Consider the following 26333-nt stretch of genomic DNA (forward strand, 5'->3'; position numbering starts at 1 on the left):
GGTCTTGAGCAACCAGGACCACCAGCCAAGGAATCACCCTTTATAAGCTAGAGAATCTAAATAGATGCACGAAGAGAAAAATTATAATGCAAACTCATTTAAATGATTATGTATTTCCTTTAAATTTTTCATGATATGCAATTTAATCTGGAAAATGTTTGCCACTTTTATCCATTTTACTAATTTCTAGTCTTGATTTTATCTTTAATTTTCTTTCATATTTTCCTTTTTTAATGTGGATACCTTAATATTTTTTCACCTGATGCAGCAACTTGATTTGAACTCTTTCCATTTAAAATTAAGTTAGAAAGTGGCCAGTAAAACAAACCTTTCCTAACCACAAAATCTATGCACATTATATACTCATAGATTTATATATTTATATATCTCTTTCAAAGTCATTTATGACCTCTCTTTGCAGTTAAAGGTAGGCCAGGAAGAGCAGGGTCTATCAGAAAAGAGGTAAATGAAGCTTAGAACTGACAAATTATGGTTCTGAGAACAGTAAGAGAGCTGTTATAAGTGCGGATTGATGGGGTATATGTGAAGAGGGGGAAAAAAACAAAAAATATTTCAGGTCAATGACAGTGATATGTCCTGTGAGAATGAACAACAAAATAATGAAAACACTAAGTTTTCTCTTTTCTCCACATAATTCCAACCCCCTCTATTTTCATGTATCCTTTTCCCCACAAAGTCTTTGCTTAGATCTGACCCATCCCTTAAAAAACTCACTGAAGTGCCCGACCCATTGGGAAGATTTCCCAGAGGTCTTTCCCTCCCCAGCCCTAGCTGCAGGCCCCGCCCATGTGCTCCCCAGCATTCTACCTGCCATCTCCAACCTAGCCAGGATTTCCAGGCTGCACATCTCTGGACACACAAATCAGGTTTTACGGTGGGAGACATTCTTGATTGTTTGGTGCCATATGAACCACTTGTTATAGATTTTAAACATCATGTCTTATCAGAGCTCTTAGTTCGTGGTATTGTAAGCATTCATATTTTAATGCCCTCCCACCCCCCACAGAATGGAAGCTTCTTGAGAATGGACAATCTCCAGTACTCAGCACAAAGTTTGCAATACAAGTGGGGCAGAATTCATTTCTAATGATGAAGTCTCCAAAAATGGTACTTGAGGCAAGATTAAGCCAATATGGAATTGGGAACAGAACTGGGGTATTAAAAGAGAACAGCATAGTTTTAACTCTTTGGTGTGTCAAAAATTAATCATGTACCAAACTTACAGGTATCAGGTGTTATCAACATACTATTAGCATCAGCTCTCAAATTTCATCATTTCTATAATCTCCACCCCTTAAGAGACTAGGCCTATGTCTATGAGCTCCCTTTCTTCTCCTCTCTCATCACTCCAAGTTTAGCTAATGAATAATAAGTATCAAAGTGCTTTGAAGGCTATAAAGTTTTATTAATACACTACAATATTAATTTGACTTCCTCCTTATGCTTATAAAAAGAAAACCTCTCTAACCACTTCCCAGTTACCCCTTTTATAACATGTAAAGGCTAGAAATAATCATTATGGTTGGTAAACATCAAAAGAATATTAAGAATATGACCTTATTTTTAAAAAGAAAATTAATTTTAGGTAAATCTGAGAATACATTTCAGCATTTCAAAATTCTTGAATATGTCCAAAAACCACAAGGAAGGTCAAGCTGGAGAGTCAGAAGAACAGATCTGGAGCCCAGAGACAGAGTGAAAGATACGGACTTTGGGGGTAACTGTGTAAATGACACCCAAAACAGTGAGCGTGGAAGTCAATGTACAGAAAGAAATATCACTAGAACCCTGAAGACACCAGCATTTCAAAGTCAGGCCTGGAGATGGACATTTGGGATTCAGCTGTAAATAAATGATGCCTGAGGTTGCAGGATTAGGTAAATTACTCTGTAATACAGCATAAAGAAAAAAAATTAAGAATCAGGTAGAAGAAGGGAAGCTCATGAAGATGTGAAAATTGCTGCAGCATGGAAGGAATTCAGAGCTGTGATAGTTTTTCTCCATGACTGCAGACACTGGTCTTTCATGGATGACAGAATTTATACAAATAAATGGATTCACAAATACAGTTCAATGAGAAAAGCAGATATATGATAACAGAGACATTATAGGTCTAAAGAATTCATAATTAATATAGAAGCATGGGACAGAGAGAGGGGTGGGAAAAGAGAATTTTTCAGTCTGGACTTTGAAAAGACCTGAATGCCCTCAGATTCAGTTTGAGAACAATTACAGAACTCAAATCTTTCAAGGTTTCTTCAGTTTTGACTTTACATCATACACTAGTAATCAGCTTTTTGAATCAATATCTTTGTATTTTGAAGGTCTTAATGATTAAAAATGAAATGCTAGGGGCTTCCCTGGTGGCGCAGGGGTTGAGAGTCCACCTGCCGATGCAGGGGACATGGGTTCGTGCCCCGGTCCGGGAAGATCCCACATGTCGCGGAGCGGCTAGGCCCGTGAGCCATGGCCGCTGAGCCTGCGCATCGGAAGCCTTGCTCTGCAATGGGAGAGGCCACAACAGTGAGAGGCCCGTGTACCGCAAAAAATAATAATAATAAATAAATTTAAAAAATGAAATGCTAGAAAATATTCTCAGATTTATATAATTTTAAATAATAACCAGTTTTATTTCAAAAGATGGTGACAGTTTTTTAAAAATTATAACTTCAAGATAGATTTTTTTAAATCTTATAGAAGAAACTTATTCCCCCTCTATAAAAGTAATGCTTTTTCTCTTACAAGCCACAGGTAAAACCATTAAAAGTCCTTAGACAGGGCTTCCCTGGTGGGTCAGTGATTAAGAATCTGCCTGCCAATGCAGGGGACACGGGATAGAGCCCTGGTCCGGGAAGATCCCACATGCCGCACAGCAACTAAGCCCGTGCGCCACAACTACTGAGCCTGCGCTCTAGAGCCTGCGAGCCACAACTACTGAAGCCCGCACGCCCAGAGCCTGCGCTCTGCAACAAGAGAAGCCACTGCAATGAGAAGCCCGCGCAGGGCAACGAAGAGTAGCCCTCACTCATTGCAACCAGAGAAAAGCCCGTGTGCAGCAACGAAGACCCAATGCAGGCAAAAATAAAATAAATAAATAAGAAAATAAAATAAAAGTCCTTAGACAAACAGTGCATTTTAGGTTTAATTTTGTTTTTGTGGTCCAATATTTTATGGTAACAAGGAATCTTTCTATTAAGAAAATTTATCTTTTGGTTTTTAAGAGCTCCAAATTAAGGGGCTTTCTAAAATAAAGCAAATTTTTAAATGGTTTCAGATCTGTTGTATGTATGTAATATAAAGAACCAATTTATCATGTTTTGGCTGTACTTTCCTATAAGAGAATAAAAATCTATGTGGTTTTCTTTGCTATAAAAACAGAAGCATCTGTTAGTGTTAAAGGTGCTGACTGGCAGCCCGTTGACAGATGTGAATCCCAGCCCTTCTCCTGTCAGAGGTGTGTATTCTGCAAATAAGAACGATTAAGGATAATTTTAGGAAGTTAAAATTATTCGATTACCCTAAAAGATTTTGTTTTCCAGTTGCTTTGGCATATTTAATAATATTTGGCAATAATCAGAACTTATTTTTACCTGCCTATAGCTTCACTGGGATTGGGGTATACTTAAGAGCACATGTAAAACACCTCGGACTTTGCGTCAATTTTACTTGGTTTAAAGAGACTTGTGTTTTATTTTCTTTTTTCCTAATAAGATGTTAAAATATCTTAATCCACAGTTTATTACTTTGTCTTAAATATTAGCTGTATTTTTCCTAGCTTTCCCACATAAGCAGAAATTTAAACAGAAGGATTTGAATGCAGAGATGGGTAATTTCTTCAATCAAATGGGATTAACAACTGCCAAATTTTTAGTCCAGATATAACTTCATTTTTCCCTCAACACTAGTCATCCTGTACTAAAAACTGATGCTTTCAAATTCAAATGGGTAAATTCTTGCTCCAACCAAGAGGCATTTTTGCAAACCAATAAAACATACTTTTTGTAAACCATTGGCTTAAAGACTATCAGTGTTTAAAAATCATCTTTTAAAATACAAGAAGTGTGCAACTTCCAAAGAACCTATCCTAAAAGGATAGGTTTATATTTGGTTTGTTATTTTAACTCAGATTCAATTATGGAAAAGTGTTTTGGATACTACAGTCAAGGAAGAAGCCTACTTAATTCACAGGGTCACTGGAAACATGTGATTCAAGATTTAATCAATTTAAAGATTCAAATTCAAGTAGTTGATCAAAGTTAAGCTTAATTACATTATTATGAATGAGGTCTCTACAGTGAAAGAGAAGAGCAAGAAAGAAATCATGAAAACTCCACCACTTCCTAGCTGTGTGGGCTTGAGCAACATCTGCAATGTCATCATTTGTAAAATGGACATAATAATAATACTTATCTTGTTGGGTTGCTGGGAGAATTAAAAGAGATACCAATGTGAACTGACTAGGAACAGTTCTTGGCACATAGTAAACATCAGTAAATGCTATCTATTATTATTATTCCTATGTCTACACATATATTTATTTACTCATGTAATTTGCCTGAGTAGGATTCAGTTAATTTCCTAGACCTTTCTTCTCTTTCCTATTCAGCCACATGTGAAACAAAGGGATAGTATTATCCAATATCTGTGCACAAAAGATGTATATCTTTTGCAATAAAAATTCCATTCATGATATTGATATTGTCAGTCTGGTTTTTCATCCGTTTATCCTTTGATTTGATTCATGACTACCTAGTATACTACCTAGTTTACTATGCTACTAAAAACCTAATACATTCTAAATCTGTTATTTGTGTCTTTTATTGCCTAAATTCCATTAACTGCTTTTGTGGATATGTTCTCCAATACGGGAGCCAAAGGGAATCTAGACCAGAGGTCTAACATCCTTAACTTTGGGCAATACCTGATTACAAACAGAATCTATAGCTAAACTAATTCTTCATTACATACTCAGACAATAAGATATAATTAGCAGATAAGAACTCCCAGGAAAACAGTATACTTTTGATTAAACTTCTAAATCCAACCACCGATTTAAAAAGGAGCCTGACAGACTACACCATGTGGATGCCATTCTGTAAGATCAGGCTGTGAGAAACACTGTCAAAGAAACAATTCAGTTTCTTCAACAAATACATTGCAAAGAAAACAAACAAAAGATAAATGGGAAATCTGGAGATTAAAAGGGACTTTAAAATATTCTTACAGGGACTTCCCTGGTGGCACAGTGATTAAGAATCTGCCTGCCAATGCAGGGGACACAGGTTCAAGCCCTGGTCCGGGAAGATCCCACATGCCACGGAGCAACTAAGCCCCTGTGCAACAACTACTGGGCCTGCGTTCTAGAGCCCACGAGCCACAACTACTGAGCCCGTGCACCACACCTACTTAAGCCCACGCACCCAGACCCCGTGCTCCGCAACAAGAGAAGCCATTGCAACGAGAAGCATGCACAATGCAAGGAAGAGTAGCCCCCCCTTGCCACAACTAGAGAAAGCCCGCGAGCAGCAACAAAGACCCAACGCAGCCAAAAAAAAAAAAAAAAAAAAAAGACCCAACCTCAGTAATATAATTAAAGGTCCTCGGCTGTATTATTAAAAAAAAAAAAAAACTCAACAAAAACAGGTAAAACTAACCTATATCATTTAGGGATGCACAGCTGGGTGAAAACGTATAAAGAAAAGTAAAAGTAAATTATTGTAAAAGTCACCTTAGTCGTTATTTTGGCGGGCAGGGGGGTTCTGATGGTGAGAGGCATATGGAAAACATATATTATGTCTGGAAAAGTTCTATATTCTAATGCCAACAGTTTTGGCAATATAACAATCCCTCATAACAGTTTATATATGTGGCTAGCCTTATTTGTGTTATATTTAACAATAAAGGATTTCTTAAATCCTTTATCTGAGGTAGGGATGCTGACCATGGTTTTCTCAATGTGGTCTTGCAGCGAGTCGATGAGCAAGTCTCCCACAGGCTTCCAGCCATTCCGCACGGCCTCCGCCTCCTTCAGGTCAGCATCCAGGTCATCCATCGCTCCCTGTAGGTCTCTGAGCTTCTCCAACGCCTTGTCCACTTGCTTTTGCCAATTGCTAGTAACAGCGTTTAGACTTTCCCACTTCTCTTTGACTTCAGAAGACTGCTTACGCATGGCTTTGGCAATCTTTTGGGCTCTCTCCTCAGGAGTCAGTTCTGTGATTAAAAAAAAGAGAAAGAATATTTGGATGGTTGATCAACTCTACATTCTTAGAGCCAAGTGTGAATCACCTTTTGAAGGGTTGCTACTAGCGTACGCTAGCCAGGGTAAGAAAAACTGTTTCCATACTTACTCCACTAATCCCTACTACTTCTCCAAAGAAGAAAAGAGCTACTCAGAGTAAAAGTGGCCCAGTGGTTTTGGTAACTTCTGAATTTTAATGTATTTGCAAACCTTGAAATGTAACAAGATAACTGAAGAAATAAAACAATTTTTCTTTAACATAAATTAATTACATAAAATCCAAAGACAGCTTTTCATTAGTTTTTCTTTGTCCTCAGAGAAATGGGAATGATAATTGGGAGAGAAATAGCTTTAAGTCATGAGGAAAAACTCTGAAAAAGTAAGATTAATTTATCGTGTTACAAAAAATTACAACTGAAGACAAGTAACATATCTTAGATACTTCATCATCGCTGAATCTTTAATACGAGGCATTCTTGGTAGCCCAGAAGTGTAGCACGTCCACAAATATTTCAACAAGAAGACGGCAAGGCTTCAAGGACCACCCTAAATATTTAACAGAGCAAGAGGGCTTCCAGAATGTCTGAAATAAAGTAGACTTTTCAGACAGGAAAGGGCAGGCATAATGCAAGATGCTGCCACAGCACAGGGGCAGGAAGAAAGAGTAAGAGTCTAGAAGACAAACAAAGGGAACGGACAGAAGTCAAAGTCAAGTTGAAAGCCAAGGGTCAGAAATATAGTGATGAGAAGCTGGCAAGTCAAGGGCAGGGGAACTTAATGGTCATAGAGCAGACACTCTCAAAACAGGTTAAATAGATCCCCAGCTAAACACTCCTGGGCCTCACTACCCTCAACACCCCAGGATGCCTCCTTTCCTCTCTAGCTGGTTTGATGGTTGTCCTAAGTGTCCCCTGGACAACAGAGAGGCAAGTCAGAAACATACAATCAAGGTAAACTGTACATTAATTTAAGATAGAAGTGCATATTCTTCTTTGAGATAACATCCCATCTTTTAGTATCAATCACATTAGCAACATCCACTTCCCCTCAAAACATTCCAAGCCATTCATAAAATGCACTGAAGTTCATCAAACTTCTGGTAAGATGAACCAAAGCAAGCTCTCCTAAACTGTAACTTTCCTACCCAACATAAATTTGTCTGCCTGTCTTTATTTAAATATTATTTAAAAGTCAAAGGGACAGAACATTTATTTTTATCTAAATTTCCAGAAATTTCGAGACCTCAATATTTAGATGAAAGCAGCTATAATAAATCCCTGGGAACTACATGGATGATGACGAGTTTAGCAACCACAGAACTCTGAGTGTGCTGCTGAAAGGCTGTGAGAATACACAGAAACATGACCAATCCCCTGTCAGCTGAATTGATTACAAGAAGAGACAATGTTATGATAAGTAGATACCAGTAAAAGATAAATAAGGAAAATAAGTGAGTTAGAGACCCAGCTTCAAGGAATGTTTAGGCTCAGATACAGTCCAGTACAAGGGTGATGGGAGGCAGTCGAGAATCCTGGAAAAAAGCCCTAAAACTTATAATATGTCAGGATTTCAAGTTTAGGAAACTTAGAAAAAGCTTTGTAAGGAAAGGTACATCATTAAAAGGGCAACTTTGTTTAAATCCTTAAGCCTTCAAGATTCTTTTATAAAATGAAAAATATGTAATATTAATACGATCTATATTTTATATACATATACCATGCTCTGTGTAAGGTGAAAAAAATCATCCTTAACCTGATGAGAAAGGGAGTTGATAATTTTTATGATGGTAACCCCTGTGTTTGTTAATAAGTCACTTCGGCTTTTTCAAAGATATATTTTGAGCATTCATGTTTTACTGACTTTTGTAAAAAAAAATACAGTGCCAATTTCAGAAGAGACAACTTAATTATGATGATTTTCCTCTGGATAAAGTAAAAACTGTTTCTAAGTTAGTCACTGAATAACCTGGCAGGGAGACATACGGCTTCTTTGTCCTGTGACAAAATACCCAACACCGGCTGTGACTTTTTGTCTTCACTTAATGTAAAATCTTTTGATTGAGCAGTCTTTTTGGACTATTTATAATATAATCCCCACTCAAGCAGCTACTCAGAAGAAAAGTTCTACGTTCAATTCACCATCTGTTTGCCAGAAAGGAAGCATATTAACTAATCACTGAGTCAGAATAAAAGTGCTTCCTGTTGCAGCAGCAATCTCAGTTTAACGCATACTTTAAACCAAGAACAGAGCAAAGTAAAAAGCCAAACAAAAACTTTCCAGGATGTTTGTGAAACAGGTAATAAGAAGCAACATGTGAAATCCCAAGTTATGACAGTTTGGGGTAAGAAAATAGAAAAAACAAGTTAAAACAGCAAGAGAGCATGAAAGATGAAAATAATAAAGGGATATCCCAACATTAAAAAGAAATCCTCGTGTTACTTGAAAATCAAAGGACAAAGTTTGCTTCAAATTTTCTGAATGGATACTTCGCAGTAAATTTTAAGACCCTCACACAAGAGTGGAGAATCTTCCGGACCAGTGGTTCTGAATTCTGGTGACATATTAGAAACCACCTTGACAGTTTGTCTGTTTGCTTGCTTGTTTGTTTTTAAATGCTGATCCCCAAGGACGAAGTATTAAAAGATTCTGGTTTAGTTGGTCAAGGGTGAAGGGTGGCATGGATAAATTTTTAAAAGCTCCCCAGGTGACTGTAACGTGTTGCCAGAACAGAACACCGCCAGCCTACTGGCTTATGAATTGATTTCTCTGGTCACTGCTGTTGAAGCTGGACAGTGTTTCCAATCCAGTGAGCTGCTCTGTCATTCCCATGCAGAGCAGGGCACTAACTACTGAAGGTGGGAGAGCAAATGAAGCTCAGTGATAAGAGGGTAATCGAATTTGCATTTGAAAAGGCAGTAATAGAGGCTAATCAAGAGACAGAGGAAACAGCAGGATAAAACCAAGTAAATTTAGTGACAGTTCACAGACCAGAAGCCCTTTTCCTAGGTCACTTTCCTACTCCCTGTGTGTGTGTGTGTGTGTGTGTGTGTGTGTGTGTGTGTGTGTCTGGGGATGTTTTTGAGAGACAGTACTTTGTTTCACTCTTCATTCTCCCATTCTTCTCCCTTCACACCTTCTCATTTATTTGGACAAAACCTGAGGATGGAATTGTATTTAATTTTTATATTTATATTACATAGTATATATAGTATAATGTGATATGATGTATTACAAATATTAACATATTTACTTTATATTTATATACTTAAAACAGCAATTTTTTTATTGTGTTACAAAACATTTAAGGAAGAGTAGATAATTATCTTTAGGAAGAAGGAAGAAGAAAGAGGAAAAAAGAATGACCAATCCTGAAGTTTTCTTTCTTGTCCAGTGGTTTTTATTCTTCAAATATGCAAATTAATTGCATGGCATTTACACCACTCTCTCCTTTCTACCCTGGGGAGAAAGACTCACATGTTCACTGGAATACAGGTGGAACACGAACCTGGACCAGAAGCAGAGACTGAGACTTGCAATCAGCACTGCTCCCATCCTGCCCTTGGCTCCTAGGTGAGCTAGATGACCTGCTCATCCCAGCTTTATCAAGTGGGAACCCTATTTTCTCATCTGGGGAAACATTTTACACTAAGGGCCTTTTTTACCTCTGAAATTCAATTATATAAGAAAGGCAAAGCCGCTGTATGTCTCCAAGAAATCTTACCGTAGAGGAAAAAAAAAACCTCCTTTTGTGTGCCTATAATTTGCTTATTTTTTTACATGTATCTATAATCTTATTGTATTTCACCAAGAGAGGAAGAGGAGATATTAAGACAAACAAGTATAGGAAAAAATTCTCCAGAGTAGCATTTTCACCCCATGGACAATTTGGTGCAAGGAAAGGTTTGTTCATAGGCCAATTTCAATACTAACTAATTATATAATCATAGATATATTGCTTATCTCCTTGAACTTCAGTAAATACCTATAAAGCTACCGATACATGCCTGGCACACAGAAAAGCTTCAACAGAGGTTAATTTCTTTCATTTTTAAAATGATTTTGTTACTAAGTCTGGGAGGTTTAGATATCTCTAGAGGTTTTCACATAAGCAAACCAAGGTGATTAGCCAACAAGAATTCACAGGAAAAAACAAAGCATTCCTGTAGATCTAGAGACTAGACCTGACCTACTCTCACTCTCCGTCTTCATCCCCATGCCATTTTTCTCTCTCTTCTTCATGACCAAAAGATGCTCTTGATTCAGACAATGCAAAACATATTCTCCTCAAATTTTCTGATTACATGGTTAAGATCAACTTAATCTGTCTGAAATGATCAGTGTTGAAGAGGACCCTGCCCACTTCCTATACTGTATGATAACTGGTGACAATTCATTAGGAACCAGATTAAAAGTACACCATCAAGTGCAATCAGCTGATTACTAAAATATTTCTAATTATTTTCATCTAATAAATTATAAAGATGACAATAGTAAGAGGCTAACCAAAGTAGATTAACCTGATAATGTGTAGCCTAAATCTTTCAGTAGGAATATGATAAAGATGATAAGGATCCATCCATGCTGCCAACGAACTTGTCAAACCCTTAAGGGAAAAAAAAAGATCGTGGACAGATACATTTAGGGAAAAGCAAGAACTCCAAAGTAAAGAGATTTAGGGAACATCTTCCACAAATACCAAAATATAAGGTATTAATGGGGGTTATGGGTGGAGGTGGGACGGATGGAGAGAATAGGAATATAGACCACACCATGGAGAGAGATAACCAGCACTTCTGACCAGAAGTCAATCAAGGTTGAGCTAGAGTCTGAATACTTTAATGTTTTACTCTTCCTATAAAGTGGGCCAAAGTAAATAAACCCAGAATTGGGCTAAGGATGAAGCATGAAGAGACCATTAAGAAGGTTAACCTCCAAGGAAAAAGGTAGGAACAGCAGAAAGGCCCTGGAAGAGAACTAGCTAAGCCACATGAGATCCAGTTTCTGTAATGGAATATTCTCTGAATTTCCTCACACTAGTGGCAGTTTTATAATTTATTCAAGTCAGTTTTGAGTGCTGGACAGCATCAGATAGGTCACTGGTGGTTCTGAGAGAGGAGAATAGAAGTTGGGAATGTAAGTACCAGGTGGGCAAGGATATGTTTTGTTCACTGCTGTCTCCCCATATCTAGAATACTACCTGGCACATGGTAGGCATTCAATAAGTACTGGTCAAATGAATAAATAGATCTATGTTCAATATCTTTGTTTTGATTTAAAAAAATTCACCTTTAAGATCAAAGGACAGGGCTCTTCAATTAAAAGTCTCACATTTCTGGCCACACCACTGCCCATCTCTCCCCAGGCTGCTTCCCTGAGGCACATAGCCGCTAATGATCCATCAACGTACAAAAGAAATCCTGGGCCTTCTATTCAAGCTTAGCCATTCTTATGAAAGAAGTTAGGCATGTCTTAGGTTTAGGTACTGCCAAAATAAGTGAGAAGTTTAAAGTGGAGAATTTATGCCTTGGCTAGGATTATACTTTTTAAAAGATAGCAAACCCTCCAATTCATGCGTGAAGACTCCAGCTCTCAAGAGAAACAGCAACAACAGGAAAAGAGGAACACACCACACTGAAAGTGTTTAGTCTCCTCCTGTGCTTTACGGTTAAAGCAGAGTGACACTCCAGATGTTGATTTCAATAACATACATACAGGTAAATTACTGTCATCTTTTTTTACGAGGCACATGTGATTTAAGGATGGCTGTAATGGTGATTAGAGACGGTAACAGATGGTAAACAATTAATTTAAAATGCTGTGTCCATCAAACTAACCTTTGTTATCATATAATTCTTCATCAAGAATGTTGATTTATTTAAATTGAATTGCACTATGATGGTATTCATTAGCATGCAAACAAGTTTTGGAAATTTTTATCCAATACGCTTACTCAGCCGGCTCATTATATTTTAGGAAAGTTGAAGACTGGATTCATTACATCCATTCATACATTATGGAACCTTAAAATGGGAAGGATCACACTGGATCTCTGTAGTTAACACTGGAAATGAAAGTAACATTATATTTTTCTGTGTCTTTTCATGCATTATAACTTTACTAATCTAATTTGGACTTACGAAGCTAATTAAATTATTGCCCTGGTCTATAGGCCTGAAAGCAATTATTATTCCTTCAAGTTTTTTAATGAAAATTAAAAAGACAAAGTATAATATTGCCTAAACACCTTCTCCCTTGGTGCTAGGAAATCAGTGAACTGGCATGTCATTCTATTAAGCAGCCCACTATTTCAGAAAAGGAAAAGTAAGAATGAAGGGAAAAACATATTAATTATTGCGTGAAATTTTTATAAGTAGAAGAATATAGAAAGCAAAATCTTATTTTTACTGATTATCTAGAAGTGCTTTGATTATTGGGGTAGTTAAGATAGTATGCTATGATGGTTCAGGGCATCAGGGGTTGTGACAAGCATGAGTTGGTGTTTCAGCTCTGTCACATGGGTGACATTAGGCATCCAAACATCTCAAAGTCCCAGTTTCCTCATCTATCAAATGGGTGGCAACAGTACTCATACCTCAAAGAGTTGTTATGAGAATTAAAGGAAACGGTGCCTGGAACGCTGTAGGACCCTGATAAATGTTGATTTGTTGTGAACATCTATGCTGACTACCATTTCTCTCCTCTCCCTTCCTTTTTGGGCACTGATTCCTCCTCCATCTAACATGATGCTTATAAAGGGGGTCTGCCAATCCCAGAAGACCCTGAGCTCCATGTTACTCAAGCTGAGTGAGTTGTTGCTCTCTTTTGGAATGTGCTGGATCTAAAGAAGGGTTTTCCCTCCCTGGTATGTGGTTGTGAGGTATAAATAAGGTCATAGGAAAGCAAAGAAAATGAAAACTTGTGGAGAGAGGCAGAAAGGAAGACATGGAGAAAGGCTCTGACTGCCATTTAGATTCCTGTGGCCAGCTGTGTCCTTGCCCTCACTGTAATTTGGTTATGGGGGCCAATACATTCACCCATGTGCCTACACTTATGGAAGCTGGCTGTCTGTCGTTTACAATGAATGGGGTTCTAATTAATAAAGTGGTTACTAGGAAAACAAAAAATGCCCTGGAGAAAAACACCCATGAGTTTTACTACCTAATTACTTAGGTAAGGTTATGTGTAATTTGGCCTCATTTTATGAGATGCAAGGAAATAATTATTGCCATCTTTTTTATGTAACCTTATGTTATACTGAGAATCAATATAAAAGTAATTTCTAGGGGCTTCCCTGGTGGCGCAGGGGTTAAGAGTCCGCCTGCCGATGCAGGGGACATGGGTTCGTGCCCCGGTCCGGGAAGATCCCACATGCCGTGGAGCGGCTGGGCCCGTGAGTCATGGCCGCTGAGCCTGCGCGTCCGGAGCCTGTGCTCCGCAACAGGAGAGGCCACAACAGTGAGAGGCCCGCATACTGAAAAAAAAAAAAAAAAAAAAAAAAAAATCCCATCCTGATTTCAAGGAGAAAGAAAAAAAAATATATATAAAAGTAATTTCTAAACTCTATGATAATTTCACCTTTTCACTCATTTAATGATCATGAAATTTTATTTGCACAAGTTTGCTAATACTGGCACAAAATGGACTGACATAGTAGACTGAAAAATGTCATTTAATACTTCTTTGTTGTATCATAAAATACATGAGATTTCACATAGGTGAAAAATACTCCTAACTGGCTTTCTAAAATATTATGAAGAATTTAATAATTAAAAGAAAACAGTATATTCTGAGTTAAAATATTAACTACTACTAAATACACACACAGCTGTCAAAGACCAAAGAGGAAGAACACTAATCCATACATACTTTTTTATCTGAAATGTTTATTATTAGCCATTAGTCACAGGTACTATCGTATACAACCATAAAAAGCTGTGTATGAATAAACAATACACATACACAACTATAGACACTACATACAACTATGAACACACTAAAGCAATAGCTGCTTTTTCCCCCTCTATCATTTAAATGAAACAAAATAAATTAAGTAACTTCACCGGGCTGAAAAAGAAATAATGTTCAGACAGTCTGCAGTAAAATAATAGTTGTAGTAATAGTAACACCTTGACTGGAATAAATTTTAAAGAAGACTCAAGGGGAAATTTATGAACAAAAAAAATGCAATCTTTTTTTGTCTTAAAATTAAAACCTGAGCAGAGAAAAATAGCTTTTCTACACCCACATATACAATCATTTGTATAATTTTCTAAACACTGTTAGAGATGCCATATCCTATTAAAGTGTTAATTTAGTAATCGATACCATAGCCTCAACTCATAAAATGTGTGTGTGTGCATGCACATCTGCATACACACCTGCCTGCATCTGTGTGTGTGGTAGAGAGGGGGACGTAGACATAAGGCTCTAACTCCCCTGTACAATTTTGACTTTTAACTTAAGCTGCAGGTAACGAACATGTGAGAAGGCACGTGTATTCCCTGACTACCTCAAGAGGTGTTCGGGCTGTCTTGCACATCTACTTTCACTATGCAACGGTGTGGTTTTCAAAGGAATTCAAATCTGGGACTGAGAACAGCAGGGAGGTTGGGTGAACAAGGAAGAAGCCAAGAAACATTTGTGCAGGGTTAAGAGGCTCTAGACACTGAAAGTCAAGAAGGAGCTAGGAGGTCAGTGGCCAGTGAGCAGAGAGAAAGAGAGAGGAGATAAAACTGAAGGGATGAGTCGAAAGCCAGCCAAAACAACAGGGGTTAAGGAGAATCACCACCATAGAAGCTTAGTGCTCTGTCCCTTGATCTACCCTACATTAGCTGATGACCTTGGTCGGCACCACAATATTTTCGTAGCCTTTGTATTTTTACTTAATTTTTTTTTTATAAAGGCATACTGTATGATCTGCTCAACTCATTGAGATAGTTAGGAGAATAAAAAAGTGGTTTGAGAAGTACAAATACAAAGAACAATGTGAATAATGGGACATTTGTTGTTCCACTGTTCTACTTTTTAACAGATATAAACCACGTGGTTAAAATCAAAGGAGAAACCATTCAACTTCACTAAGAGGAAATATTATACACTGACATGACACAATTGAAATCCAATTAAGTAGTTCCATATCACTCAAGATAAGGGAGCTATTGACAAAGTTGTGAACTTTGTAAAATTTCTGTAATTATTCAGGTAATTTTAGTCCGATTAAAAATTATACTGACTTAATAACCATTTATAAGCAGAATGAGTAATTCTGGGTAGCTGAGTGGTCCAGAGAGCTACATTTCATTCATTTAACCTGATTTTTTTTTTTTTTACGGTTGCCATTTTGGAAGGGAATTCACTAAAATATAGTATAAACTCCTACGCCTTCTCTTAACTGATTTATATTCTGTCTTCAAAAATAAACAAACTACAATTCATAGCTTCAGCTTTTCTTTTATTGTAAAAGGCCCCAAAGACTACTGTTTTGTTTTATTTTAGAATCTCCATGTAACCTTTTTATAATTTTCTTTCTCCTCATTGCTGTTAAGACTTCTTGAAGTCATTTCTCACTGTCACCCTTTTCCCCTGTCCTGTCATTTCCATCTTGCTACATACCCATAATTCACTGGAAAACAAGTTAAACTACTTACAACCGTATCTAAAGTAAGAGTTAATACCTCCCAGAGGGTGGTTTTTCTAAGAGCTAATAAGATCTTCACTATATTTTCTACATAATATCTATCTTGGCTGCTCAGATAATTGTTCACATTCTTTCAGATTCTCAGTGACTGAGAAAGGTCATTAAGCAAGGGCAGGGCTGAGCTTCAGATACAGATATTAATAATATAGTCAGAGAGATGACAGGGTACCAGGGAGGCAAGGAGGAGAGCTGGGAGAGGAATCGGTCCAGTAAGAAACAAAGCCTGCAGTGAGTGGGACAGAATGAGCAGGGGCTGGGCAGGCAAAGGAGGAAGGAGTTGGAGATCAGGTAGGAGGGACCTATGGGCAGAAAAAAACCAGAATAGACAACAGAATAAAGTTAAGAAGACAATGGTCTTCTGCAGAACACCATGAGAAGCTGGTGGGTGTCAAACGGACATTAGTTTGGAGCAGAGAGAGGCATGAGATGCTGCCACACTGGAAAACTGAGGCCAAATCACTGTGCAGCCTTGTATGACAGGTAAAGGAGCTCAGATCCCATTTAAGCGACTACCAGTGGTTTTTAGATGCCAGTTTTGTGTTCTAGATGTATCACTGTAGCATCTATTTATGTTGATGCAGGGATACTAATTAAGAAAGTACTGTGAAGCAACCTAAATGCCCATTGACAGATGAATGGATAAAGAAGATGTGGCACATATATGCAATGGAATATTACTCAGCCATAAAAAGGAATGAAACTGGGCCATTTGTAGAGATGTGGATGGACCTAGAGACTGTCATACAGAGTGAAGTAAGTCAGAAAGAGAAAAACAAATATCGTATATTAACGCATATATGTGGAACCTAAAAAAATGGTACAGATGAACCGGTTTGCAGAGCAGAAATAGAGACACAGATGTAGAGAACAAATGTATGGACACCAAGGGGGGAAAGTCAGGGGGATGAATTGGGAGATTGGGATTGACATGTATACACTACTACGTATAAAATGGATAACTAATAACCTGCTGTATAAAAAAGTAAACAAAATTAAATTTTTTTTTAAAAAATGTACACACACACACACACACACACACACACACAAAAGTACTGCGGGAATTCCCTGACGGTCCAGTGGTTAGGACTCCACACTTTCACTGCCAAGGGCGTGAGTTCAATCACTAGTCAGGGAACTAAGATCCCACAAGTCACACAGAGTGGCCAAAAAAAAAAAAAAGAAAGTACCGAAAAGTCCTAGCAAAAGATGGTAAGGGGCTGAAATAGGGCAGTTAATATTAGTAATGATTTTTAAATGTTTAAAATATACATACTTGAAAGTTGCTAGGAGAGTAGATCTTAAAAGTTCTCATCACAAGGAAAAAAAAATGTAATTATGTGAGGTGATAGATGTTAACTAGACTTACTGTGGTGATCATTTCACAATATATACAAATATCAAATTATTATGTTGTACACCTTAAACTTGTACAATGTTATGTCAATTATATCTCAATAAAACTGGGGGAAAAAAGACAATATATAGCAGAGCATACCTGATAAAATTCTTTGTCAGCAACTGATCACTTGGTTGAAATAATTAGTTTGCTTGTTTTCAACAGCATTTATCAATTAAAAGATGCCTGAGAGCAACTCATCCTGTGCTACGCAAAACTCCATAAGCTATCATAAAATGCATATATACACATATGACACTATAAGATAATTGATAACAGAACAAAAAAGGAGCCAGGAGAAAAGGCTTTGGGAGAGAAAAATCATGGCAAGAAGTATTTTCTGGAATAGTTACTTAAAAACAAAGAGATGCAGAAGATAACACACCATTGTAAAGCAATTATACTCCAATAAAGATGTAAAAAAACAAAAAACAAACAAACAAACAAAAAAAGAGATGGACTCACCTTGGTGTGTCCTTTGGCACATTACACGTAGCATACTCAATAAATGCTTATTAAATAGAACCAAAAAATCATTATACAATTTCTCCCTGCTCTAGTCCCTCCAACACTGAGTACTTTGAGTAGCATCACACAAGATAACTGATGTTCAAACACTATTACTGATAGCAGTTGTTCGTAAGCCATGGTAAACAACAAAGTATAAAAGCTATTACGGATAACTTTCTTTTATTTACTTTTAACAACAGGTAAAGTCAGCAACATTACACAAAATAATATCAGGAAAGGAGAAAGCGTGAAAATGGCTAATTGTAAAACAAACAAACAAAAAAAACACTCCAAAACAAAAAAAATCATAAAGTTAAATTGACATGATTTTTTTTCTTGTCTCCCAAATATAGTATGTGAAAATAGGTCCTGATGTAACAGCAAAATAAGGACTCAAAAGCAATATGTTTTTACCCTTTAAACTGACTAACCACTAAGGAAGAAAATTTATAGCTAAGTGAAACTCTAGTGATATAACATTTTTTTACTGCTATGAAATAGCTTATTATAAAAGCATTTCCTCTATTCTCTGAAAAGCAAGGACATGAGACAAGCAGATTTAAGGTAGACTTTAAATTGGATAAGGCGAGACAAGTAAACTTATTTTTCTTTCAAGCTTAAAAAAAAAAAACAGTGAAATAGTGCCTTCTTCTTGCTGTATTTAAGTCGAAATGCTCTGTCCAACTTTCCAGGGCCTTGTAATCTGCACCATACAGCATGTACAAGCCCCTCACTCCTACCCCCTGTCCAGGCACAGCCCCTGCCCCCAACTGCCTTGCCCCCAGTCTGCTGACTTCCCCTGACACACAGCCGCTCTGCCCCTCTCTCTGGGCTGCTACTTCCAGTGATCCTGTCCCAGCCTAATGACCCCCTACCCACACCCGAGTGTGCTCAGCATACAAGTCATTCAACCACCTACTATGTAGCTGTGTGCATGTTGTGTGCATACGTATGTCCGTGTGTGTATATAATACATGTATAATTCAGAAGGCATAAGTCTCCAAAGATAGAAGTAACAATCATGAGTGATTTGCAGACTGAGAGGCGGAGACTCAACAATGACTTAGGTCCCCGGTAGGCTGACTAGAAAAACGGTGATACTGCCAGCAGAAAATAAAAACCAACGCTGGAAGAGATGATAAGTATGCTGTGTGTATCTCTGTATACACGCACACACACACACACAAAGGGTCAAGAAAATCATGATCCTGATGGGAAACTTATTCCGATTGAAGTAGAGCTTCCCTGAGAAAGGCTGAGGAGGAAAATGGCTACTTTCCAAATGTCTGATCCAGTTCCAGCTACAGTCAAAGCATTTTCCAACTGTACTTCCCTTACAAGTAATAAATGCTCATGAATTACACTGCTGGACATAGCATGAGGCAGTCTTTCAGGTCTGCTTTTACTATGGAAAGTGAATGATGAGAAAATATTTTGAATGGCATGTTTATTTTTTAAAATGCATCAGAATGCTTTTATGCCAAAAGTGAAAAATCAAAATAAAGATATATGTTGGCCCCCAAATTCATCTCTTAAACCTACTATGTGATTTATTACTATCTGCTAGTAAGGTAGATACTGTTTCAGCTTTAAGCCAAAGTACATAAATAATATAGGTTGTTATGTTTAAATTAAAGAACTTCTGTTGTCTGCTTGTAAAAGAAAGGGGCTTTGGTGTCTTATTTAAAACAGTAATCTTGAAAAAGAGAAGTTAAATAATCTTACCTTCTAGATATTTAAATAATTTATGTTTACTCTTGTATTTTAAATATCATTCTTCTACTTATAATTATTTATCATGTAGTTTAAATATAAGAAATATAAATTTCTATTTCTTAAAGAAATTATTTTTAGTTATACTATGCTTTTTAACAAAGTATTTTTCTGCAGTTAATTTCCCTTTAAAATAATGATACTGAAGTATACAGCCATTTTATTTTTAATTTAAGAATCTAAATATTTGTTAAAAATGACATATTTGACTAAAGTAATACTTAGAAGAAAAATTTTAATACTAGATCCTGAAATTCTGTAAGACATTTAAAAATTTCAGGTCCTGATATGCTGTAAGAAAATTCTCTTGTTGATTCTGGTGTTTTGTTCTCCTCACATGTGTTTTTATGATGTACTAAAGAAATCAGTCTCACCTGTTTTTGATTGTAGGTTTCTTCTTGGTTCTTCAGGGGCCTCAATCGGTTGATCAGCCAGGAAAACTCGAGCTTGGTCTATAGCATTCAGGACAGAATACTCTTTCTCCTTTAACTCACGTCTCAGTGCCTTTGCAAAGAGAAGCAAAAGTTGAATTTGTAACCTAATGTGTTCAAGTCATGGAACATCTTCAATTAGACCACTTCTGATCACACTTGTCAAGGGAATGTCTAATCACCAGCATGTTAGCGAGGTTAGCAGTAAAAATGTAAATTTTACACATATGAATGATGAAACATGAATAAAAGCAAAAAGATGATTCCTGTAGAACTTATATGAAAAAAAAAAAAAACCCATCAGAACCTCCAAAATTTACAATATTCCCTAAGGGAATTTGCTACAGTATGTTTGATCTTACACAAAATGTACTTTTAGGGTTATCACTACCATAAGACTGCTAAATCTAAGATACTTTTTTCTTATAAGACTGACTGACCAAAAAAATTACATCCAGTGGTAGAGATAGAGGCGATTTCACAAGTAGTAATGAGATCCTCAGAAGTGTTTTACATTCTTTGGAATATATTAAGAAAAAAATTAAGAGATAGAAACAAATTAAAGTACTTGAAATCAAAACTAAAGCAAAGAGAACACATAAAAGACAGTCTCCAATTATCTTAAAATATATTCCATCTCTCATGCTGAGGCAATTACTATTTTTCCCTTGTGACGTTTTTCATGCAAATCTATAAGTCTCGGAATAGTTTGTTTTTAGTACTTCTGTGGTTTTTTTTTTTTTTTTTTTTTTTTCAGTACGCGGGCCTCTCACTGTTGTGGCCTCTCCCGTTGTGGAGCACAGGCTCCGGACGCGCAGGTCCAGCGGCCATGGCTCACGGGCCTAGCCGCTCCGCGGCATGTGGGATCTTCCCGGACCGGGGCACGAACCCATGTCCCCTGCATCGGCAGGCGGACTCTCAACCACTGCGCCACCAGGGAAGCCCCACTTCTGTGGTTTTAAGTAGGGTCAAACTTTCACCTCTTCTCCTATAAAATGTTTGGTGATTAAGACTTAATTGACTAGGGTTTAAAAACAACAAAACTCGTCCAGTGACTACTGCAAGATAAGAGTAAATGAAGACTTTCTCGTGCTATTTTAATACTGTAGCTAAATCAAAATTGCTCTTAATATTGTTACCTCTTAAATTATGTACATAAACACCTACTGGCTCTAATATTTTGCTTTTAATACAGTTTCTCAGCAATGCATTATGAAAACTCAACTTTTCATTTTCTAAAATATTACACTCTGATAGTACTTTAGAATCAACAAAGTCCTTCTGAACATAAGTACTTTTTAAACAGCATTTGATATATGTTGGGATGACGGGGTATTTGGAGGCTATACCCTCATCTTCCACAGTAAATAAAAAGCAAAAATTTTTAATTTCCAGAAATAACAGAATAATCTTACATAAAAAAACTGAAACTGAACAATAGAAAAACACTGGTAATGAAGTTGAAAGAGACCATCACAGGTGGGGAGGGATGGGAAGAGCAGGCAAGGAGTAGAGAGAAATGGCGTGACAGTGACTGTGTCCCACGCACCTGAGACTTAACAAATACTGGGTGCTGGAAAGTCACTGAAGAGCTGGACAAGACGGTGGTGATGGTGGGGGGCTGTCAGATATGTATTTTTGTTTGTTTATAGTATCATTGTCAGGTCTCTGATAGTCATTAAAAAAACAAGCCTGGGGACTTCCCCAGCGGTCTAGTGATTGGAACTCAGAGCGTCCACTGCAGCGGTCAAAGGTTCGAACCCTGGTCAGGGAACTAAGATCCTGCATGCCACGCGGCATGGCCACAAAGAAAGTCTGAGTCTGAGAGAAAGCCCCACAGGTCTGGAGAACCTATTTTCCTTCCTGACCACACTAAACCCCAGCGCTGCATAAAACAATCCTCTCTGCACACGGTGTTGGCAGGGGAATGTCTCCTGAACTCCTTGGAGATGCCAAGGTAGGGAAGTAGAGGAAGCAAGTGTGGGCAGGTGGGAACTATGCAGAGGAAGTAAAAATATGGGGTCGAGCTCTAATGCCAACTCACCACCCAAATATCCCAGAGGACAGCATACATTTAATATCTGTTCATACTCTATTTTGCAAAATTTTGTTATTCAATTTGTTCTATTTCAATTATATTTAATTGCATGTCAGAAATGGGTTTAACTTTCAACAGCACTACACATATAATCATTTCACTGCCCTTTACCTCTCAATTAGATATAAAAGAAAACCAGCATTTCCTAACCACCTGGTGAACATTAATGATAAGATAATTAGACTCCAACAGAGTTGTTTTGTACACAGAGCTACAAAGTGTCATTCAGATTTAGGTTCTAATATGACATGACTTATATTTGGGGGGTCTTAAATGTAATTGGAATTTTTTCTATTTTAATGACTTTATATTTTCATTCAAAACAATTCTGTTCTCAGGCAATAACAAGTATTGGCAAGGATGTGAAGAAGTTGGAACCTTCATACACCGTTGTTGGAATGCTTAAAATGGTGCATCCACTTTGAAAAACAATTTGGAAATGCCTAAAAATGTTATACATAGCTATCATATGACCCAGCAATACCACTCTTAGGTATATATCTAAGAGAACGAAAAGCATATGTTCACATAAAAACTTGTACATGAATGTTCATAGCAATATTATTCATAACAGCCAAAATGTGGACACAACCCAAACACATCCGTCAACTGGTCAGTGGGGACTTCCCTGGTGGTCCAGTGGTTAAGACTCTATGCTTCCATTGCAGGGGGCATGGGTTCCATCCCTGATCAGGGAACTAAGATCCCTCATGCCACACAGTGCGGCCAAAAAAAAAAAAAAAAAAAAGTCACCATCAACTGGTGAATGGATAAACAAAATGTTGTATATCCACACAATGGGATCTTACTCAGCAACAAAAATGAATGAAATAGTGATACATGTTACAACATGGTTGAATCTTGAAAACATTATGCTAAGTGAAAGAAGCCACACACAAAAACCCATTACTATGAAATGTCCAAATAGGTAAGTGTCTAGAGACAGAAAGTAGATTGGTGACTGCTCAGGGATGGGAGGTTGAGGGAAGAATGGGTACGTGCTCATGGGTCAGGCTTCTCTGGGGGGTAATGAAAATGTTCCAAAACTATCATAGATAGTGATGATGGTGGTACAACTCTGAATATGCTAAAAGCCACTGGACTGATCACTTTAATATAGTGAATTTCATGTTATGTGAATAATATCTCAATAAAGTTATTAAAATAAAATAATTCTGCTCTTTTTCCCAAAAGTGTCCTCTAGGCACTCTGTTTATTTACTAACCTCTATCCCCCCTCATCTGCAAGGTAAAAGCTTATCTCGTATATTTAGTATGTTCCCACCTCAGTGTTCCCAGAGCACATCCTATTCCTTTAACACAGCTCATCCTGCTATATTGTGACCATGCCTCTGTCCCCTCCATTATACTGTCAGTTCTTCCAGGGGAGGCTCACCTCTTAATCATTCAAAATTCTCAGTGCCTGTCTAGACATATACAGAAAGTACTCAATAAACGCTTGAGGAACCATGAATAAAAGAAGACATGCTTTCAGAATTAAATACTATTTATGATTTTAAATTATGACCAAGCAAAATATACCAAAGTCCCCCAAATCTGATTACCCTAAAATGGAATAATTATTGGATTCCAGTTAGCTCTGGATTATTTGAACTAGTTTGAAAATTATTGGTAAATAATTTTTGATGCAAAGTTAATTTTCTCCTATCATCTAACTCAGCTGGGAAGTACTAAGTATTTCAGTTTGCTGTGGGTCATTATTTTATTAATAGCAAATATCCTTTTCTCTCCCTAAACAAGGAACTGATCTCACTGAAATGGGTGATACTTCATCTTCCCTCGTTTTTCCATATCCTAATTCATGAGGTAACTGCACTGGGCATAGTTTCAAAATGAATGCAGTCATTAGATTGAAGGTGGTAACTGTTATTACTATTGTGTCAAAGCCATCTAAAACATATTGGCTTAAAACAATGACAATTTATTTTTCATGATTCTGTGGACTGGCAATTTGACCAGCTCTTCTGCCACTGCCATGGGGGATTACTCCTAAGGCTGTAATCATCTGTGACTTGAATGGGAATAGAAGTCCAAGATGGTCTCACTCACATGTCTGGAAATTACTGCTGGCTATTAGCTAGAGCACCTCGGTTTCCCTCTATATGGTCTCGACTTGTTCAATAGGCTGGACTGGGCTTCTTCAACATGATGATTGGTGTTCCCAGAGGGAAGAGTGAAAACTGCAAGATCTTTTAAGGCATCAGCTCTACAACAGCTCTGTCCAAAAAAAACTTTCTAATGATGGAAGTGTTCTACAACTATGCAGGTCATTATGGCAACACTAGTGTGTGGCTATTTGGTATGTACCTGAAATACGGCTGGTACAACTAAGGAACTGAATTTTAAATTTTATCTAATTGTAATTGATTAAGTAGAAATGGTCACATGTGGCAAGGGTTCCCATATTAGACAGCACAGCTCTAGAATCTGCACGTCACTTCCATCACATTCTATCATTTGAAGCAAGTCATAAGGCTAGCACAGATTCAAGAGAATGGAAAAATATAGTTCATCTCTTGATGAAGGGAACCACAATGTCCCTTTGCATGGAGTTTTGGACATAGAGAGCAAGTTTCATTATTTTAGCAATCGGCCACGCAGGATAAGCGGGAAAGGGAGGGTTGGGTGGGTAATATTGCCCCATGGACTTGGTAATATTTTATAGAAGTTCTCATGAAGGCATCTCAAAACAGTGATCTTTGAAGAAAGATCTGAAGGAAGTGAGGGAGCCAGCCATAAGAGGGAGGGTGACAAAAGAGTGATCCGGGCAAAGGGAGCTATAATTGCACAGGTCCTGAGGGAAGTGTTTGCCAGGCTTAGCAGGCTGGCACTGTCAGAGCTGAATGAGTGGATGATAAGGGTAACTACTTCTGTAAAAATATTCTATATCATGAAAGTTAGAGGGGAAAAAATGCTTTATGGTTGTTAGGAGAGGTACCTGGTAACCACATACTTCTTCATACAGCAGATATCTGGCTACCTTGCTGACTCAAGCTTGGCCATCAACCTAAGAGTTCTCCGTGTGGCAACCTGTCACAAAGCTTATGCATTTTCTATTCTACTACATAGGTGGAAAGATCCTAATCCCCCTCCCAGACAGACACACATAAATGAAGCTTGGGCCTAAAAGACCCACGATCAGCTGTAACAAGAAAAAGATACAGAATAATTTCAAAAAACAAAATTGAAAATTGTATCTTAAAAGTTGTGTGCTCTAAGGTGTTTAATATAAAGGGATAGAGACTCAGCTACCTCAAGAGTCAAGAATAATAAATGAGGGCACAATGATTGTCCCATGGCCATAATATTTGACTTTCCTGCCATCCCAAGGTGGCATGAGAGTGTATAACAGAATTTTCCAACAAATGTTTCCACCAAAATTAGAATTTCAAAACTCATATTAAATTCATACAGTCTATAAAGAAATAGGCCAGGCACAAGAGAAGACAGCAATTAATAAGCCTATTATTCGAACTCTTAAGGAACTTATAAAGAGAGAGAATAGTGCTAGTGAGAACATGGTAAGTGCCACCTGTCTTTGAGAGCCGTATAAATAGGGCACTGAGGAAACACACAGAGGAGGGAGGGAGGTGGAGGGGATAGCAAGCAACCTCTCAAAAATATGTAAAGCGTGTTTTGAAAAAGAACTTGGAATCAGATTAAAGGTAATTAGGGGAAAAGCAATTCGAGAAAACAGAATAACAGGTAAGGTAATTTAGTCCCTCATTGTTTTCCCTGTTAGGTAGCTTCTGCGTGCTCATTTAAATGAAATGAAGCCCCGGAATGTCAGACTGATGAAGACCTGATGCGCATATCAGAATTTAACTAGTAAAACCACAGAGTTCTCATTCTCAATCGTTTCTATGAACCCAACAAGCCCTTCAGCAGAGCCCGCTTTCCCTCCACTTCTCTTCAGTGGCTCCTGCTGTTCCCATGCGTGCCAGGCAGCAGAGTAAACTGCTTCTGAGTCAACTTCAAATGCCTAAAGGGAGATTCTCAGGGATCCTCCTGAATGGTCGGGGAACGTTTCTCCCCACCGGCTATTAGTTCATGGGAAGGCAGGGGATTAAGGGATACGGCGGTATAAAGAAGTGACCGGCGTGGCTTAAGTAAGAGAGTCTTAGCAGTCAATCGGCTCCTCTTCATTTG

At 37.7% G+C, this 26333-nt stretch overlaps 1 protein-coding gene across 9 annotated transcripts in view; it reads right to left on the bottom strand.

Moving 5' to 3' along the window:
* Positions 1 to 26333, bottom strand: part of UTRN (utrophin) — a 527828-nt gene that overhangs the window by 98232 nt on the left and 403263 nt on the right. For all 9 annotated transcript variants that reach the window (XM_082634331.1, XM_082634332.1, XM_082634328.1 and 6 more), the window contains 2 exons: positions 20010 to 20139; positions 5963 to 6231 (listed from right to left, as the gene is read on the bottom strand). In XM_082634331.1, coding sequence (XP_082490457.1) covers positions 5963 to 6231; positions 20010 to 20139 — 399 coding nt within the window. The remainder of the gene's footprint in view (positions 1 to 5962; positions 6232 to 20009; positions 20140 to 26333) is intronic.

The sequence above is a fragment of the Mesoplodon mirus genome (genome assembly GCF_964341445.2).
Source record: "Mesoplodon mirus genome assembly, chromosome: 10".
In the NCBI taxonomy this organism is placed as follows: Eukaryota; Metazoa; Chordata; class Mammalia; order Artiodactyla; family Ziphiidae; genus Mesoplodon; species Mesoplodon mirus.